Here is a 17,724-nt window from a genome sequence, read left to right as displayed (position 1 = left end):
TGAGAAGAAAGTAAAAAAATTGAAATATCATATCCTAGTTCACATTAATCTTATTCACAATATTTGTTTGCTAATAAAAGAATTTCAAATTACTAAAATTTACACCATTCCACATACAAACGATTATTTCATTATAATCTCACAAGTGAGATATGAAAAGAATAGTGTGGACACAGAGCCTACTCTTATCTTGGAGGAAAAGAAAGTTGTTTTCGATACACCATCATTTCAAATCAATAAAAGGGGTGAAGAAATCAAGACAAAATACTACACTTCATACAAATCAAATTAATTGCAGCCGAAGTTTAAGAAAAATTGAAAGTGTAGAACTATATGATTACTCACATAATTTTGGAATGCCAACAACCTTGATCCATGCAGGACTTGCCTCACTTGCAATTAGTTTCATCGCTTTGCATGTCTTTATTCTTTATCTTGTTCTGCATTAAAAGAATCTGCGATAATGATTAAGTTTCACAATTCTCAAATCATAAGTTACTATCGAACAAAATTTGCAGCCTACAAATGATCATGACAAAATTAAAGTCAAAATATTTAGAAGTTCAAATATGAAAATTTAAAGGTCTATTGAATAAAATTATCACCTAAGTGAAACTTAAAAGGTAGGAGAAAAAAATCCATTATTTATAGACAACAAAGGGTAGTGTGAACTAATGATTATTGTGTCTTACCAGAAAAGTTACAACTCTTTGGTAAAGTTACAACCTTCAAAATGGTCAAAAACTTTCATAAAAATCATAACTTTTCATAAAAGTGATAACTCGGCAAAAAATTATGTTGTATATTTAAGAATTTTTATGTTTATCTATTGATTTTGAACCTGCCGAATATAAATATAGAGGCTGGTTTAGGGGTTAAAATTACTATTTTTTTTCAAACCCCTTAATAGAAATCCTGCATCAGTCACTGCCTCCAATACCCGAGGTCTAGAGAATTACATCCTCTCATGATCGAACGATTTTATTCACCAACTTATTGATACAAAACAGTGGTGTCAGTAAGTCATTCAACAGGAGTAAAGTACATGAATATTTGATTTTATAGAAGTAGAAGAAGAAGATCAAAATTTTTGTTGATATAAAATGAGAGAAATTACTCTATTTATAGATAACAAAATGTAGTGTGAACAAATATTTATTGTGCCTTATAAGAAATGTTACAACTATTTGGAAAAGTTACAACCCATCGAAAGTTCACAACCTTTCGTAAAAGTTACAACTTTTCATAAAGTCGCAACTCTTTATTAAAGTAGCAACTCTTCACAAAAGTAACAATTTTTCATAAAAATCGCAACTCTTCATTAAAGTCACAATTTTCCATAAAAGTTACAACTTTTGATTAAAGTAGCACCTCCTCGTTAAAGTAGCAAAATTTCATAAAAGTCACATCTTTTTATGAAAGTGGAAGGCTAGTTTTGAAAATAAATAAATTTAAAAGGGAATTCTTGCTTGTGGCGGAGCCATTTATGCGGGTCTAGGAATCTACTTTATATAAATATATGATTTTAAACTTTTTATTTTCAAATCTTAGGGACAATTTTTTTCCCGAGCACTCTTAATAGATATTTTGAATTGCCACTTATTACGCCTTAATTCAAAGTCTTCTCATTAAGCCATCATCAATACATTCTCCTGAAAAAAAGTTCACAACAAATATATGTATTATATGTCATCCTAAATTGATCTTTCATTTATGTTAGTCTCTGGCCATCAATAATACAATATCCTGAAAATTACATATATTGTAAATATATTACCATGATAACTAGACAATATATAATACGTGTAAAAAATACACCTAAACTATCTTGTTTTGAGTTTCATATATAAAATATTTACAGTATGAGTTTCATACATAAACTATCATTTATTAGTTTGAGAAACACACATCAGTGGTACGTGTAATGTGCTCTCACATTTATTTGAAAAACTTTGACATATGAAATTCACATAAATAAAAACATGTCATCTTGATAAAAAACAAATAATAAACTACTAATAGTAATTAAAAAAATTAAAAGAAAATATATAAAAACATCATTGAATTTTAAGTAACTCCTTTTGAATTCTATTAACTGTGATGCAAAAAAAATGGGTCTATCAAATTTCTTACACAATCTTCATTTTTTATTTCAACTGTTAATAAAAAAATACGAAAAAGGGTCAAAATTGCCCTTGAACAATGTGAAATAGATCATTTATACTCTCCATTATATTTTGGGATAATAAATGCTCATGTTGTTATCCTAAGAGACCATATATACCCTCAAGAGTTAACACCTCATTTTTATTGACTTGACAAGCCACGCGGGACTAATCTTTCCACCTAAGCATTGCCAACTAAGATTCACTACAAAAGAACTAGACTTTTAGCGGCGACAATAGTCGCCACAAAAGCCCGAAATTCGTCACTAAAAGTTCTAAACATTAAATTCTAATTTTGTGTTTTTTTCTTTATTGTTTTTAAAAAACATAAATGATATCGATTAAGTAGGATTTTGAAGACACTGTATGTTTTATTTTTATGTTATATGTAAATGTATAAAATGTACAATGATGCATTATATTGTAGGAGATGTGAATCGAGAAATAATATTCATGATTTTTTGTAATAATATTGGGTGTTTTTAATATTGATATTGCAAGTTATTTATTTTAGAAAATTAGGTTACAATTGAAAATTAATTATCATTTTTTCTGTTGAAAAAATTCATAGCCTTTAGTGGCAATATTTTAGGATTTTGTGGCAACTTTGTCGCCACTAAAAGTCAAGTTCTTTCATAGTGAATCTTAGTTGGCAACGCTTAAGTGGAGAGATTAGTCCCATATGGCATGCCACGTCACTAAAAAATTGGGGTATTAACTCTTGAGGGTATTTGTGGTCTCCTAAGATAACGACAGGGTATTTTTGATCCCAAAATGTAATGGAAGGTATAGCTATTTCGCATAGTTCAGGGGCAATGTTGACCCTTTTCTGAAAAAAATAACTTTCAAAAAATATTATTCTCCAAGGAGGCAAATTTGTGGGAGAGAGGGTTCAAAAAAAAAGTAAGTATGCTATTTTTTTAAAAAAAAGGGAAAATGGTCTGATATACCCCTCAACTTTGTCATTTAGAACTGATATACTCCTCGTTATAAAAGTGGCTCATATATGCCCTTACCGTTATACAAACGGCTCATATATGCCCCTGCTGTTACAAAATGGCTCACATATACCCTTCATTTAACGGAAGTTAAAAGATTAGTTTTAAATTTATATTTATTACTTCTAATTTTTTTTTAAAAATTATTTAGGGGTATATATGATTCTTCTATCAAAGTTCAAGCTATATTTTAATTTTTTTCATACATAAATTATTTTTTGACTTCTTTTATTATAATTATTTGAGTTTCTTATTCTTATTTTGTTTTTTTTCTTTCATTCCTTAGTTTAAAGGAAAAAAATTAAACTATTTTTTTTGTGTGTATTGTAATTTAATTTCATATTCGAAGAAAAAATTTGGTCATCTACAATAAGTTTCACAATAATATTAGTGAAACATAAATAAATTTGATTATCAAAATAATAATTATAAATTAGTCATTGAAATAAAAAAAAGTCAAAAAAAAAATGTTTGATGAGGATTAAATTTACTCATATGGGATTATATTTTTTAGAAAAAAATAATAAAAATTTAGATTAAAATTATTATTTTTTTCATTTCCGTTAGAAGAAAAGGGTATATGTGAGCCATTTGTTTACAAGTAGGGGTATATATGAGCCATTTTCATAACAAGGGGTATATCAGCTCTAAATGACAAAGTTGAGGGGTATATCAGACCCTTTTTCCTTAAAAAAAAATTATGAATGTTGAAGAAGAAAACAACTATAAAATGCTGAAAATTTGAAAAGAAAAGAAATTAGTAATGGTTGAAAATGGTGAAAATCAAGAAAGAAGAAAAGGGGGGAGGGGGGAAGGGGGTAGAAGGGAAGGGTGAAAGAAGATGGGGCAATTTTAATTTTAAAATGCATTTTAAATTAATTGTTTGTGTAATAAATTTTAAGAAAATGTATAAAAAAAAGGTGAATAACCAAAAAAATGAAAATTAATGACATAGTACTTACATGACTATGATGTTGAAGATGAGAGTGATATTCTATTCTCAAAGTTGTATTTAATTCATTCAATAATGAGAAGGTATTTAAATACCCAGATAGGTTAAGTGGTAAAGTAAATTGTGCTACCAAAATTTAGGATTTTTTTAATGCATTTTCTCAAAAATTAAAGATTGTAATATCCCCAAAAAATATCGTTAAAAAAAAGTATATTATCATTTTATTTTCAAAAAATAAAATTCTAGTCCACCCTATTTTACTCTACGCTCCAAATTTATTTATTTATTTTTATATATTTCTCATATTATGTTAAATATATACATATATTATTTTTTAAAATTTTATTCGTGTACAATAAAAATCTTATTTTAGAAAGTCTTGCAACAGCTAGCAAAATATTTAAGCCTTGCAAAACAAGTTAATAATGCATAAGGTCACCTTCAACGGTATATCCATGTAACAATCTTTTATTTTGAATAACCTTTACATGCATGTAAAAACAACTTCACATACACTACAAGAATGACACCACAATTCTTCTAAAAAGAATAGATTTCTTGAACTTCCTTGACATTTCTGATACCAATATATTCTTTGCTTTTCTTAGTATATGCATCTAAGAATAACAATGTCACTTCAAATAGCAAGTTCTTGATTTTTCTAAAAAATAGAATGCATGCAAGAATTCCAAGAAAATCTAACAATAGAGAGTTGTCAAACTTTTCTTTTCTCCTTTTAAAGGGTTTAGGGTTTTGATCAGAAATCGTTGATACAAGAGAACCCTGACCGAACTGAGCTCCAAATAGCCTCATACTTTCGCTTAATTCTCCCATCTCACTCAACATAGGGCTGCAAGAATATTAACTTTCTTGGATTTCCTTGAATTATTCTTAAAAGAGAATACATGCAAGAATTCAATGAAAAAGTGACAAACGCGAGTTCTCAAATTCAAAGAATTCAAGGTTTAGGGTATTGATCAGAAATCGTCAATACAAGAAAACCCCTGACCGAACTAAGCTCCAAATTCTTGAACATGGCTGCAAGAATATTAACATATACATTCAAGAATACCAATTTTACTTCAAAAAGACTAAAATTCCCTTTGATTTACTATAAGCCTGTGTTAGTTGGTACAGGCTTCTCTAGTGGTTTCAAGTCCCAAGGCACAACCATATAAACCTCTCCCTGTCCTGATCCAAGTTCCCACAACCAGCAAATGAATAATTATAGAAAATGGTGTCAAATATTAAACCAGATTGAATCTTCCAACTTTCTAGTTTTAGGAAATAACAATCACTCCCAGTCGGGACGTTCAATAGAAGCTGCCTAGAACCAAAAGGCATTAATATTATGAAATTGATAGTGAAGGAGCTTCTAGGCACCCAATGTGTATTTGAAGAAAAATGTCTAAGAAAATTGTCAACTCAATATCTTGAAGCTAGTGAAGGAGCTTCAAATAGACACCCAAAGTGTAAGTAGAGAAAGACAAGTGACCATTGTGAGAAATATAAGGGGAGAATATTATTGAATCTTTTGCTTTAGAGATGTAACTTATGTAACTTGAGATGACACATTCTGTTTGACTAATTTGTTTCTTACAGTTCATTTTGCGACAAAGTAATATAAAAGTTGTGATAATGACTTTAATTGCACAACATGCTGACGTACTCTGGGTTCCTTGACTAGTTCTTGGTAATCAAGGTTTAACTGGTTTGTCCTCTCAGAAAGAATAAAGAGTAAAAAGATCAGTTAAAAATTCTTTACAGTCAACTGACCAAACTGTCCACGGTTAATAGAATATACCTTGCCCAATGGCTTCTGGCGAAAACGGGTCAACACACATCCCAGCTCCACTATCCTAATGGATACTACAAACTAAATCTCAAAAAACTTTGGCCTCCTGTGAGCTTTAGTAACGATTTCCAACAAAAAAACGTAGCTCAGAGCCTCTCTTTTAAAGCCGAAGCTTGCTGGGAAAGCCTGCATATCGTTAGGATATCCATTTGGCCTCCCATGAGCTTTAGTAACAATTTCCAACAAAAAAAGGTAGCTCAGAGCCTCTCTTTTAAAGCCGATGCATATCGTTTGAATGGCTTTATCTTGATGTCGGTGGTGTAAGGAAGCATAAGAAACCATGGTGAATAAAGAGAAGGACAGGACGCCAGTCCTACAAGTACCATTATGAACCAACTAGTCACCAAAAGAGATTCTTGAAAAGCACATAAAATTGCTTTATCGAATTAACATAATCAGTTTTGATAAAACTATTATTGGTTCCAACAGAGGGAGTTAAATGCTGCACATAATTTCTGGCAAGTTGATTGCACATCTAACATGGAACAAAAATGAACAAATGACATTTTTTTTGTGGCGATAAGTCAAACCACTCCTATCTTAACCAACATTCAAACAAAAGATCATAATCCTTGACTATGTAAAAAGGGAAACACATTTATTTTGACACGTGCCTCAATATCTACATAAGAACACACTCCACGAGACACAAAGTGATGTAAGAAAAGATAAAGAACCCTATATCTTAAATAATTTACATGTCTTTTTCTTTAACTAACATTCAATCACAGTTCTAATTATCCTAGCCGATCACATTCTTCTTTATTTAGTGATGGCTTATAAGACAATAGTCTGTCGCCCATGATCTAACAAATGAAAAGTCATTCATAATATGTAAAAGGAGAAATGCATAATTATCCTCAATCTATGTCTGAAATCTCATAAACACACGATTCTATTATCCTGAACTTGTTTAAATAATTTTCTAGCCCTTTTCAGCCTACATGGCACTATCTTCTGGGCCCAGCAGGTGTTGACTATTTTTTCAAGCTATTTGTTTGATAGTGCCACGTAGATCGAAAAAGGATAGAAAATTATTTATAAATAAGTTCAGGGGTAATAAGACCTTAGATTCCCTTAGGTTTGTCTTCTCGCCCTTTCCACTTTCGTATAGGGAAATGGTTGCTTGGGGTGTTGATTTGGCATCTTCAGCTACAGTGTTCACATCCTCCCCAGGGAGGTAGAAATATTTGCTTGGTTGTTATGAAAACATGGGAGGAATAATGAAAAGCTGGAATTTTGGACATAGGTTGGAGTACTTATGCATAATGCTTAATTTCATACAATACACTTGGCTGCCGCTGCAAAACATCATCAGCTACTGACAGCAAGTGGAGTCTTCAGCTTTCAAGTTCAAGTCTAAATCAAGCCCGCTGAGTAGTAAAGTATACTAAGCTTGAGTTCCAACGTAACTAGTTCATTAGACACAACCTTGAAGAGCAACAAACACCAGTATAATCCCACATGTGGGACTTGGGGAGGATAGGATGTACACAGACCAACCTTTGAGAGGTAGAGAGGGGGTTTCCGGCTTTCTGCTACACTCAACCTTGAAGAGACTACCAACTTATTTTCATTTTTCTTTTTGTTTTCAACTGTAGACCAGGTATAAATACCAAGCAGTATCTTCATTTTTTTACCCTCAATTACAAGTAGCCCGCTCTTTTTTAATTGAAAAGGTAACATTACTAAGTAGGTCACCTCTACTCCTTCTCTTAGTGTTATTCCTTCCCATCAACCTCTCTCCAACATATTTTTGTGACGAGGGAGATAAATTTAGTAATGTTGGGAAAACTCTATATATAAATCCAGTGTACAAATAGGTAGAAAACCTATTACCCCGGTCCTTTGTGGGGGGACTAGAGAAGTTGTTTCCAATAGACCTCAGCTCAAGAAAATCACAGTCCAGAACCTAAATGAAGGGGGGGAAACCCAGAAACTGTAGTTTACTCTATCTATGTCTCTTTCACATTTTTAAGGGCTCTTGGTTTATTTAGAAAATGGAAGAATCACAGGAAAAGCATAGAGTAGGGCAACCACACTTTAACAGAAACCCCTTATTCTCTCTGCTGCCTCATTCTGAGTTAATCTAAAAATAAGGGGTTCATAAGTAATTACTTGCAAAAACGGAAATGCAAACTAGCATAAGTGCAAAACTTCAAAAAAAATCAGGGTTTAACAGAGAAGAGAGGTTACCCCCCCTCAAAAATGGACCTTAAGAAAGAATGCACACAAATGACACTTGAAAGGCTTAAACACTCGAAAGTCCTTCTTGCTCTCAACAAAGAACTGATATAAACTGTTATTGATACAACTACTAGAATAACTAGCATGAGAAGAAGTGTTTGTCATGTTTTTTTTTTCACATTTACACAGGCATATATCCTTCAGAGGGAGGAATATGAATGTCAAAGAGAAAATAAAGTGTAGTAAAAGGTTTGAGAAAGTAGGTGAGCAACTAGTCCTGTATTAACAACTAAAATCAGTACTACAATATGTTTCCCTTCAAAGACTGATTGGCAAATGGTTTACATGTGTACATTCACATTTTGAATATATAATATGACAGAGAAAAGTATAAGAGAATGTTACAGCAAGAAGTGTGACAGATGTTAGAATGTTACAGCAAGAAGTGTGACAGATGTTGGCTTTCTGTGAATCAGATTTAAATTTCTGCTTTAACCAAAACATATTACTTCATGCTCAAAGTTAGATTTAACTTTGATGAAATGTTGCAAAATTTAATGCAATGCAATTTCGGGTAAATGGCAATTTTTTCAAGTTCCACCGTCTGGTAAATGATCTTGAAGCTTGAGAATGAAGAATGTTGCAGATCCATCCCCAATTTTTTCAAGTTCCATAGACTGGTAAATGTATATTTATTTATCAGGAACTCTCTTTATTTCATCTTAATAAGACCGTCCACCACATTATACTGAATGTAAACTTAACAACACCAGAGTCTAAGATATGTCAATCAAGTTTACCTGTCAGGTGTGAATTTGCGGTACATTTTCCCTGCTTGATTGAAATTGTTCTCATTCTGATTGATAACTGTAAGAAATTTCAGCAACACAAAAGTTTGAAAAAAGACTTGTGTTGGATTAAGGTCCACTTCAATATGCATTTCCTGGATATCTACTGCCACTGCTTCAGAAGTTGTAGTCTTAATTCAGCTTCAAATGTTATTAGATAATAGATAAAAAGGAATAAACCTTCTCTAGTTTGCAACGGCAAACTGTTGAAGGAATAGGATGCATCTCAGCATGGCTGAACTTGATCATACCTTGAAGGGAAGTAGTCAATCTGTAATTAACCATGCATTAACTATTATAAAGTATCACCATAATTAAAACACAAATAAACCAAGTCACTAAATAAACTGAAGTCATTACACTAAGTCTACACACATCATGACGAACGTTCAATGTGAATGAACTTCCAAGCTAAGCTAAAGGCGCATTTGCTGCAACGTATCAGTATTATGTGGTATTAGCATAGATTTAAGTTATATACACTGACATGTAAAAAACTTTTACAATATCAGTGCAAAACAACTAGTTATTCCCCCATCTTTCAAGTTACTACATCACCTTTGCTATAAAAGTATATTTATCTTATAAATGGTAAAAATGAAAGAAACATAACACGATGGTGTAAAAAGTCTTAACAGATTAAGATCATAAATTTCATGGATGAATATTTTCTGTAATGGAAGGAGGGAGAACGTACATACTCATCCCTATGCATAAAATTCATAGAGCCATCATAGTGATTGTTGAGCACACTTTGGAGCATTAGCAGGAAGTTGCAAATAGTTTGGTCCAAGTCGATACCTCTGGCTATCAGAGTAGGAGAAACTATGAGTTTGAAGCATTTTATCATCTGAGTAATAAACCCCTGGAACCACAATACAAGGGCAGAAATGTAGCTGCTCATTCTCATTGAAAAAAGTGATCAATGTTCTTGTTCCGAACTAGTCTTCCCACTGGCAGCAAAGGCAAGACATCCTCTGGCCAGCTTTTTGTCACATCAAGTGGATCAAAGTGAAAATCTGTCTTCATGATCTGGATCCATAGTCTGAATGAAGAGCTCCCATTCAGGATAATTTCTAATGGTACCCCAAGATGAGGAAAGAAGAAAAAAGGCAACATACAAGCAGTCAGGAGGTTGAAAAGACAATTCACCTCAATAGTTAATTGACATCATAAGAGAAGTACAAACTAGGAGTCCTCTATACGACATTAGCAGTGCCGGAAAGTGCCGGAAACTGACTTCCACGTTTTTCTGTCAAAAGCCAAATCATTATCATAGGAACAATTATGGAAGACAGCAGCATGAGATTAAAAAAAAAATAAGGTAGGGAATTGAATAGAAAATTGGAGACCTACCTGTTCAGTAGTAGAGTTCTTGAGTGACTGGTCACAAGGATAAAATTTCATCAATGGAACTTCAAAGAGAGGGTGCCCAAAGTAAGATCAAACACATTCACGGTCTGTTATCACCAGTACATATGAACCTGAACGCAAGAGCAGCTCCCACTAGATCAGAGCAAGCTTTAATTGATACCTATCAAATGCAAAATTGATATATCTCTTTCAACTTCATCCTACCATGTTATGCCTTCTCAATCTTCTTTAGAGATAAGGATAGTTAGTAGTCAAAAAATGTTTTTCAATGACATGATAAGCTTTTTGTCTTAAATTTCATAGTCCTGCTTTTGCTCAAGCCTCAATAACTGAGATGTTAGATACCCGTCAAATGCATAATCGAGCAAGACCAAGATATCGGTATATATTCTGTATACGTGTGATTTTTTTTGGAACAAAATTTCAAGAGAATGACCAACAAACTGTACATTCTTGACATATATAATACAGTTTTTAGAGAGTTGACCTGCTATTGAAATATAAAAAAAAATCTTTTAGTTCTTCCTAAAAGTACTTGCCAGCAAAAAAGCTTTAGTAAGTCTTTAACATCAAATATTTTCTGAATTCGGCTTCACGGACCAAACTGCGCTCTGGAACCTCATCTAGGCATAGAGAACAAGTACCAGAAATAAAATATCATTAGCTTAATAAATAATTTAAGTCCAAAAGAAATTCATAAAGAGTAAAAGAAGTAACCTGTTAGTTTCACAGACCCATCCACACTGATCTGGAAATTTCCAAAGCCGCATCACTGTATGTAATTTCTGTGAAGGATACCCCTTCTCCATCATAATTAACATGCTGCAGACAGTGAAACACAAAGTTGATTACCAAATCAAAGCCTTTTGTGAATAAATTTAAATGGGATATGCAAAATATAGAACATACCAACAAAAGAATTGTAAACTCTAATATTGGCAACACATGTATGCATTATGTATAAACTAGGTTTATACAAGTAATATATATATATATGGATATGTCAACACCAGTACACTCTGTGACATCCTTAGCAATAAGTAGTGAAAACAGAGCAACTCTGTTATGTAATTGAGAAAAAAATAATGCAGACATAATATGTGTAAGTTCAAAGTCCTTTCTTTCCTCGAAAAAAATTAAAGTACTTCAATTTTTTGTATTACTTTCCCTTTTGACCCGTTTTAAAAAGAATGTTTTTCCTTTTCTTGACTTAAAAAAAACACAATCAAAATTCTCTCTTTGTTTTCTTGAACTCCGTGTCAAGTCGAAATCAAACAAATAAATTGAAACTTAAGGAGTAACTCCTAGTAGTCAACAAGAAACTAATCCAATAAAACGGCAGCACACTGCAAATGATAATACTAGGTTTAGTTAATAGTTTGCAGATGGCTCACATACATGAAGCTTAGTACTATTTAAAGAATGCTTTCCAAAATTTTAACTGGGAGATTAGTATCAAACCAAGTTGCAAGTGACAGCACATAATGAACGCTACCAACTTGATATAGCGTACAAACTTGAGTAACAACTAATTCTGGTAAGAAGCATCATACCTGCTTACTACCACCAACAAAATTGCTCCAAATAGTATCCGGTTAGGGCGTTACATTGGTCAGTGGGAACCCATTGGGCTGTTATGTGACCACATCTGCAATCAAACAACAATGTAGATTTTATGGTGACATTGATCGAGAAAGAAAAAGCTTGAGGTCATAATATCAATTTGTTGACTATAACATTTTTAGCTGTATGCTACTACCTTCGTCCCATTTTTTATGTCGCCTTCCGGATTTCAAGAGTCAAATCTTTGCCCGTAAATTTTTCATAGATCTTTTTAACATTTTGAATTATCAATTATTGTGACTCACAGTACTTTTTACGTAGTTTACAAATATATAAATTTTATTTTAAAAAAATTTAAGATTCCATGCACAAATTTCCGGTCAAACTTAAACTGTTTGACTCTCAAAACATAGAAGGTGTCATATAAATTGAGACATAGGGAGTACATTCATCATGATCTCGAGATAGATTATCGATGGAATTGTGCAGCTAGCATTTAAAGATCCAATCCAGGTTCTTACTCTTGATATGAATGTAGTAGAGACAGATTATCGATGGAATTGTGCAGTTAGCATTTAAAGATCCAATCTCAGATTCTGTACTCTTGATATGAATGTAGTTGGCCAAACACTAGTACCACTGTCAATGATGGTTATATAATGTTCGTTGATTAGGAACTGTCAGGGTTTGAATCCTACTACGTATATATTTATATTACTGCACTCTCCGAAAATATGTTAGGCACTAATGCAGCCTTCATATGATCTTCTTTTAGCAGAATAAGAAAATTGTTACCTGACAAAATCTCCCTTTAAAGCTGGAGTACCAGAATACTGGATGCTATATCATCTCCATGGTTAGCCCACACTGCGAGTAGAGGAGTTCAAACAAGTTACCTGGTATATTGGTTGTGGTATGGGCGACTTGGTCTTGTTATATGGTCTTGGAAAATTTCACCTCATGAACTAGTTTTTCAGTTGACTTAGGCCCACAAGTCTATTTTCTTGTCATGGTATTAATGCGAGATATTATCTACTGCTTCATAGTCCAAGTGCTACTTCATTGGAGGATTCAATCTTTCCCTTATTACAGGGTGAGTTATATAAGCCTGTAGGAAGTAACTACTAAAAGTTCTAGCAAATGGATGTCTTGTTATTGTCAGACAGGATTAAGTTTCATTGCCCTTTACCATACCAGAATGTATATTGCTTATCAGAGGTTCTGTACTGAGTATTGAACTGTTCTTTCATCATAAGCTATGAGAAAACTTTGATATGCCAAATAAATAGTGCAGGATTCCTATATAGAATGGTCCGAACACCAAAAACCGTCTGGATAATTGATTTGGTTATTTCTTTATTCTGACGACATCATGTTCTTAGTACTCTCGATTCCTCCTCCTTTTTTTTAACTCAACCCTTTCCTTCTATCATTAAAAGAGAGAAAACACACGCACAACTTGCACACAGAGAAAGTAATACAAGTTACAAGAGTTATTAGTTTAAATATTTTATCACAGCAATGTAAATTCAACATCAAACTCTAATGTGGCAGAATTTTAAGTATCCTCCACGGTTATCAACATATGTATAAAAGGGTATTTCATGAGCAGCAAGATTGTTAACTGTAGAAAAAAGTCAAAATCAAACTTTGAACAAGTGTACCTGAACAAATGATGTTGTATACCCTGTCAACTTAATAATTTGCTCCCTTTCCACGAAATTTGCAACAAATCCATCAGAATCAGCCCCTCTTCTCCACATTCGAGTGCCTACATTAACGAGCCAATTGAGTCCTACTACCGTTGTATTTATATTAATGCACTCTCCAAAAATATGCTTTGCACTAATGCTGCATTCATATGATACCATCTTTTTGCAGAACAAGAAAGCTGTTACCTGACAAAAATTCCCTTTAAATCTAGAGTACCATGGCTGTCCCAGCATAGAAGCTCTAACACAGATATCAAAAAACCTAATATCTATCCAGCATAGAAGCTCTAACACAGATATCAAAAAACTTCTCACAGAGTGTAAGCTTTCGTCAAGATTGGGTGTGAGCTAAAAGTTTCCTCAGCGTTGAAAGAACCAAGCCTTCTCAGTTGGAATTCAGACATTTCCGACCTAGCATGCTCTGCAAACAAACATCATCGATTAGGGAATCTGTAAAGTGTGATGAGAAGTTGAAAAAAGTGGATCCAAATGTGTTAGTTGGTACAGGCTTCTCTAGTGGTTTCAAGTCCCAAGGCACAACCATATAAACCTCTCCCTGTCCTGATCCCAGTTCCCAGAACCAGCAAATGAATAATTATAGAAAATGGTGTCAAATATTAAGCCAGATTGAATCTTCCAACTTTCTAGTTTTAGGAAATAACATTCACTCCCAGTCGGGACATTCAATAGAAGCTGCCTAGAACCAGAAAGGCAGTAATATTATGAAATTGCTAGTGAAGGAGCTTCTAGGCACCCAATGTGTATTTGAAGAAAAATGTCTAAGAGAAATTGTCAACTGAATATCTTGAAGCTAGTGAAGGAGCTTCAAATAGGCACCCAAAGTGTAAGTAGAGAAAGCTAAGTGACCATTATATTGCATCCTTCCACAATCGACACTTCTCTAGGGTTACATGGAAAATATGCACAAGCAGTTGTGGTGCAGTATTTTCCTCACTGAAAAAAGAAATGAAACTAGCCTTTTATATGCATCCATATCAAGCCCCAATGATAGCAATGTCAACACAGGAGGGAATGTACCTGTTTTACATTTGTACGGTCTAAGCAGTCAATGCAGTTGGTCTTCAAAATTCCATGTTGCAGTTCAACTTTCTCACCTTTCTCATTTAATAGAAAGTACCTATACCATAAGAATAAGAAATCCAGACTTAACATCAAGGTCAGTTGAAACAACAATTAGATACAACAAGGACAGTGGTAAAGCAAGCATATCTGTTCCTGATAAAACACCACAGAGAAATAATTACTATATGATGGATGCAAATTTAGAGTCTCTAAACAACACCATGCAATTAATTGTTACTGTCCCATCTCTCTCTCACTCTCTCTTTCTCATATATTTCCTGACTCAGTCTGCTATTTGGTTTAGCTTTTTAGTTTCTCCCCAATTTTCAAACCAAATAAGAAAAGAGTTCTCTCCTCGCTGATATGCATTGCATACAGGTTTTTGGCACAATCTTTTGCTTTAATGATGTAACATGAAATGACACATTCTGTTTGACTAATTTGTTTCTTACAGTTCATTTTACGACAAAGTAATATAGAAGTTGTGATAATGACTTTAATTGCACAACTGCTGACTTACTCGGGGTTCCTTGACTAGTTCTTGGTAATCAAGGTTTAACTGGTTTGTCCTCCCAGAAAGAATAAAGAGTAAAAAGAACAGTTAAAATTCTTTACAGTCAACTCACCAAACTGTCCATGGTTAATAGAATATACCTTGCCCAATGGCCTCTGCCGAAAACGGGTCCATGCACATCCCAGCTCCACTGTCCTAATGGATACTACAAACTAAATCTCAAAAAACTTTACTTTCAAAACCTTAGGATATACATTTGGCCTCCCATGAGCTTTAGTAACAATTTCCAACAAAGAAAGGTAGCTCAGAGCCTCTCTTTTAAAGCCGATGCATATCGTTTGAATGGCTTTATTTTGATGTCGGTGGTATAAGGAAGCATAAGAAACCATGGTGAATAAAGAGAAGGCCAGGGCGCCAGTCCTACAAGTACCATTACGAACCAACTAGTCACCAAAACAGATTCTTGAAAAGCACATAAATAGCTTTATCGAATTAACATAATCAGTTTCGATAAAGCTATTATTGGTTCCAAAAAAGGGAGTTAAATGCTGCACATAATTTCTGGCAAGTTGATTGCACATCTAACATGGAACAAAAATGAACAAACGACGTGTAGTCATACAGGGAATGTTTATGCAGTGATAATAATGTAAAAACTGTTATGCGGTATATAATAATGTAGGGATTCTAACGCGGTGAGTAATAAATGAGTTATGCTATGCCGGACTATCTACTATAAAGGGAATTTTGCCTGTAAATACTCATCCATTTCTGTATTTGGCCTTTTAACAGGGCATGGACAGCTTCAGAAGGCATTGAAAACCAGTCCAGAAACAGCCTTGGAAGCAACCCACCACCAGTCCTCTGTTGATTCGGGGTTTAAGGTTTTGATCAGAATTCGTCAATACAAGAGAACCCTGACCAAACTGCACTCCAAACAGCCTCACACTTCCAATTAATATTAACATATGCATTAAGGAGTACCAATTTCAATTCAAAAAGACAACAATTTCCTTTGATTTACTTAAAATATGCATCTAAAGAATACCCATTTTACTTCAAAAATGAAACAATTTCTTTAAAACATGCATTTTATAAAACCAACAAGTTCTTCATTTTTTCTTATATGGAGAATCCCGAGATAATCAAGTTTTTTGAACTTTCTCTCGAAGAATACCAACTTACTTGGGCAGATTGATCGGCCACGAAAATTGATTGGGGGTTTTGGTCGGACATTGCCGCCGAGAGTTAATAGCAGCAATCCGGTGGAGCAGCGTATGAAGGCAAGGAATAAAATGGAAAAAAGGATACTCTAAAATGCTAAACACAATTTCATAGTAGTATAATGATAATATTTTATTGTAACAAGTTCTAAATTGAAATAAACAAGTAAGCTGTTAGTTAGCTTCTAATGGTACCCCAAGACAAGGAATGAAGAAAAAAAGACTGGCACCGTTTACTATCAGTGCCCTTCCCTCTTCATTATCACATCTCTATTCGGAGAGAACATGACTATTTTTGACAACTTCTCAAAAAGAGCTCTTTCTAACAATAGTTCCAGCGGTATCATGCCTTTCTTCGACAACCATGTTAATAGAGACAATTCCTTTCCTATCACTTATTCTGGACATGTCATGACTCTTTATGAGGAATTATCAGTCTTAGCAAACACATTTATCATATGAATACAATACTCCTAACAGTAAAATAAATATGTATGACATGCCCTTGTTAACATTGGTCTAATTGGTTTTGCAACCAAAAGAAAATCATATAGAGGTCTTTGAAGGCTCCAAAGTAAAATCATATAGAGATGTTGGACAATTTAGGTTCAACATTACCTGTGGATATATCTGAGATCTACTTCACTTCTCAATGTAAGAAGCACTGTCATAGCTGTGTTATTAAGTAATTTATGTATTGGTCCTCTGGAAACAAAATCTTGAATTGATATTTGCATTACGGAGGTCAAGGAAAACTAAAACACCGTAAAAACAGGCATCTGACATAAAAAATGCTACCAAAGATTGGTCTTCCGTTTTTCTTTGGTCAGGAAAATATACAAGTAACAAGTGGATACAAAAATATTGAAGGACCTGCAAATTGAAGTGGTTGTTAGGGAAACAGAGTGTAGAAAAGATAACTTATAACATCTATTCATTTGGGCATGTATACCTTCATTGGTGTAAACATCAGGACCTGAAATGTAGCCTGAGAGGGGGTCACTAGGTCATTGTTTGAGTTGCCTGAGAAGATTTGATGGCCAAAACCATAGTTAAAATGGCCAGAGAAAATGAAGCATGATAGAAGATGAAAGAAACAAGCAGATATAAAGTACCTAAGCACCAATATGTATGTTCCTGCTCAACTTCAGCAAGAATAAATAATCAAACCATCTCTACATACAGTAGTGATCAACAAAAACATATTTCATGTCTCTCTCTCTCTCTCTCTCTGCCCCCCCCCCCCCCCC

The 17,724-nt window shown here is 33.6% G+C and overlaps 1 protein-coding gene and 1 long non-coding RNA gene across 68 annotated transcripts in view; both read right to left on the bottom strand.

Annotated features, from left to right (window-relative positions):
• LOC107010231 (catalase isozyme 2-like) overlaps positions 1-10,068 on the bottom strand; it is a 77,188-nt gene extending 67,120 nt beyond the window's left edge. For 2 of the 22 annotated variants that reach the window (XM_027914460.1, XM_027914465.1), the window contains exons 1-2: positions 9,707-10,068; positions 9,186-9,276 (exon numbers count right to left, since the gene is read on the bottom strand). In XM_027914460.1, the coding sequence (XP_027770261.1) occupies positions 9,186-9,276; positions 9,707-9,915 (300 nt within the window). In that variant the 5' untranslated portion in view covers positions 9,916-10,068. Of the gene's footprint in view, positions 1-195; positions 456-4,631; positions 4,966-5,812; positions 6,284-8,127; positions 8,835-8,957; positions 9,277-9,702 lie in introns of those variants that run through there. The other 20 variants (XM_027914467.1, XM_027914459.1, XM_027914453.1 and 17 more) reach the window with 19 other exon arrangements.
• An 89-nt stretch (positions 10,069-10,157) lies between these two features.
• LOC107010243 overlaps positions 10,158-17,724 on the bottom strand; it is a 24,993-nt gene continuing 17,426 nt past the window's right edge. For 26 of the 46 annotated variants that reach the window (XR_003576574.1, XR_003576577.1, XR_003576576.1 and 23 more), the window contains 11 exons: positions 17,427-17,497; positions 17,093-17,347; positions 15,392-15,671; positions 14,693-14,792; positions 13,841-14,075; positions 13,607-13,713; positions 11,933-12,027; positions 11,097-11,201; positions 10,867-11,002; positions 10,362-10,489; positions 10,158-10,257 (listed from right to left, as the gene is read on the bottom strand). This is a non-coding gene — a long non-coding RNA (uncharacterized LOC107010243). Of the gene's footprint in view, positions 10,258-10,361; positions 10,490-10,583; positions 11,003-11,096; positions 11,202-11,932; positions 12,028-12,463; positions 12,582-12,737; positions 12,810-13,606; positions 14,076-14,521; positions 14,609-14,692; positions 14,793-15,391; positions 16,116-17,092; positions 17,348-17,426; positions 17,498-17,724 lie in introns of all 46 variants that reach the window. The other 20 variants (XR_003576538.1, XR_003576544.1, XR_003576536.1 and 17 more) reach the window with 20 other exon arrangements.

Source organism: Solanum pennellii, chromosome 2 (assembly GCF_001406875.1).
Source record: "Solanum pennellii chromosome 2, SPENNV200".
Classification (NCBI taxonomy): domain Eukaryota; kingdom Viridiplantae; phylum Streptophyta; class Magnoliopsida; order Solanales; family Solanaceae; genus Solanum; species Solanum pennellii.
This window is presented reverse-complemented; position numbering and strand designations above follow the sequence as displayed.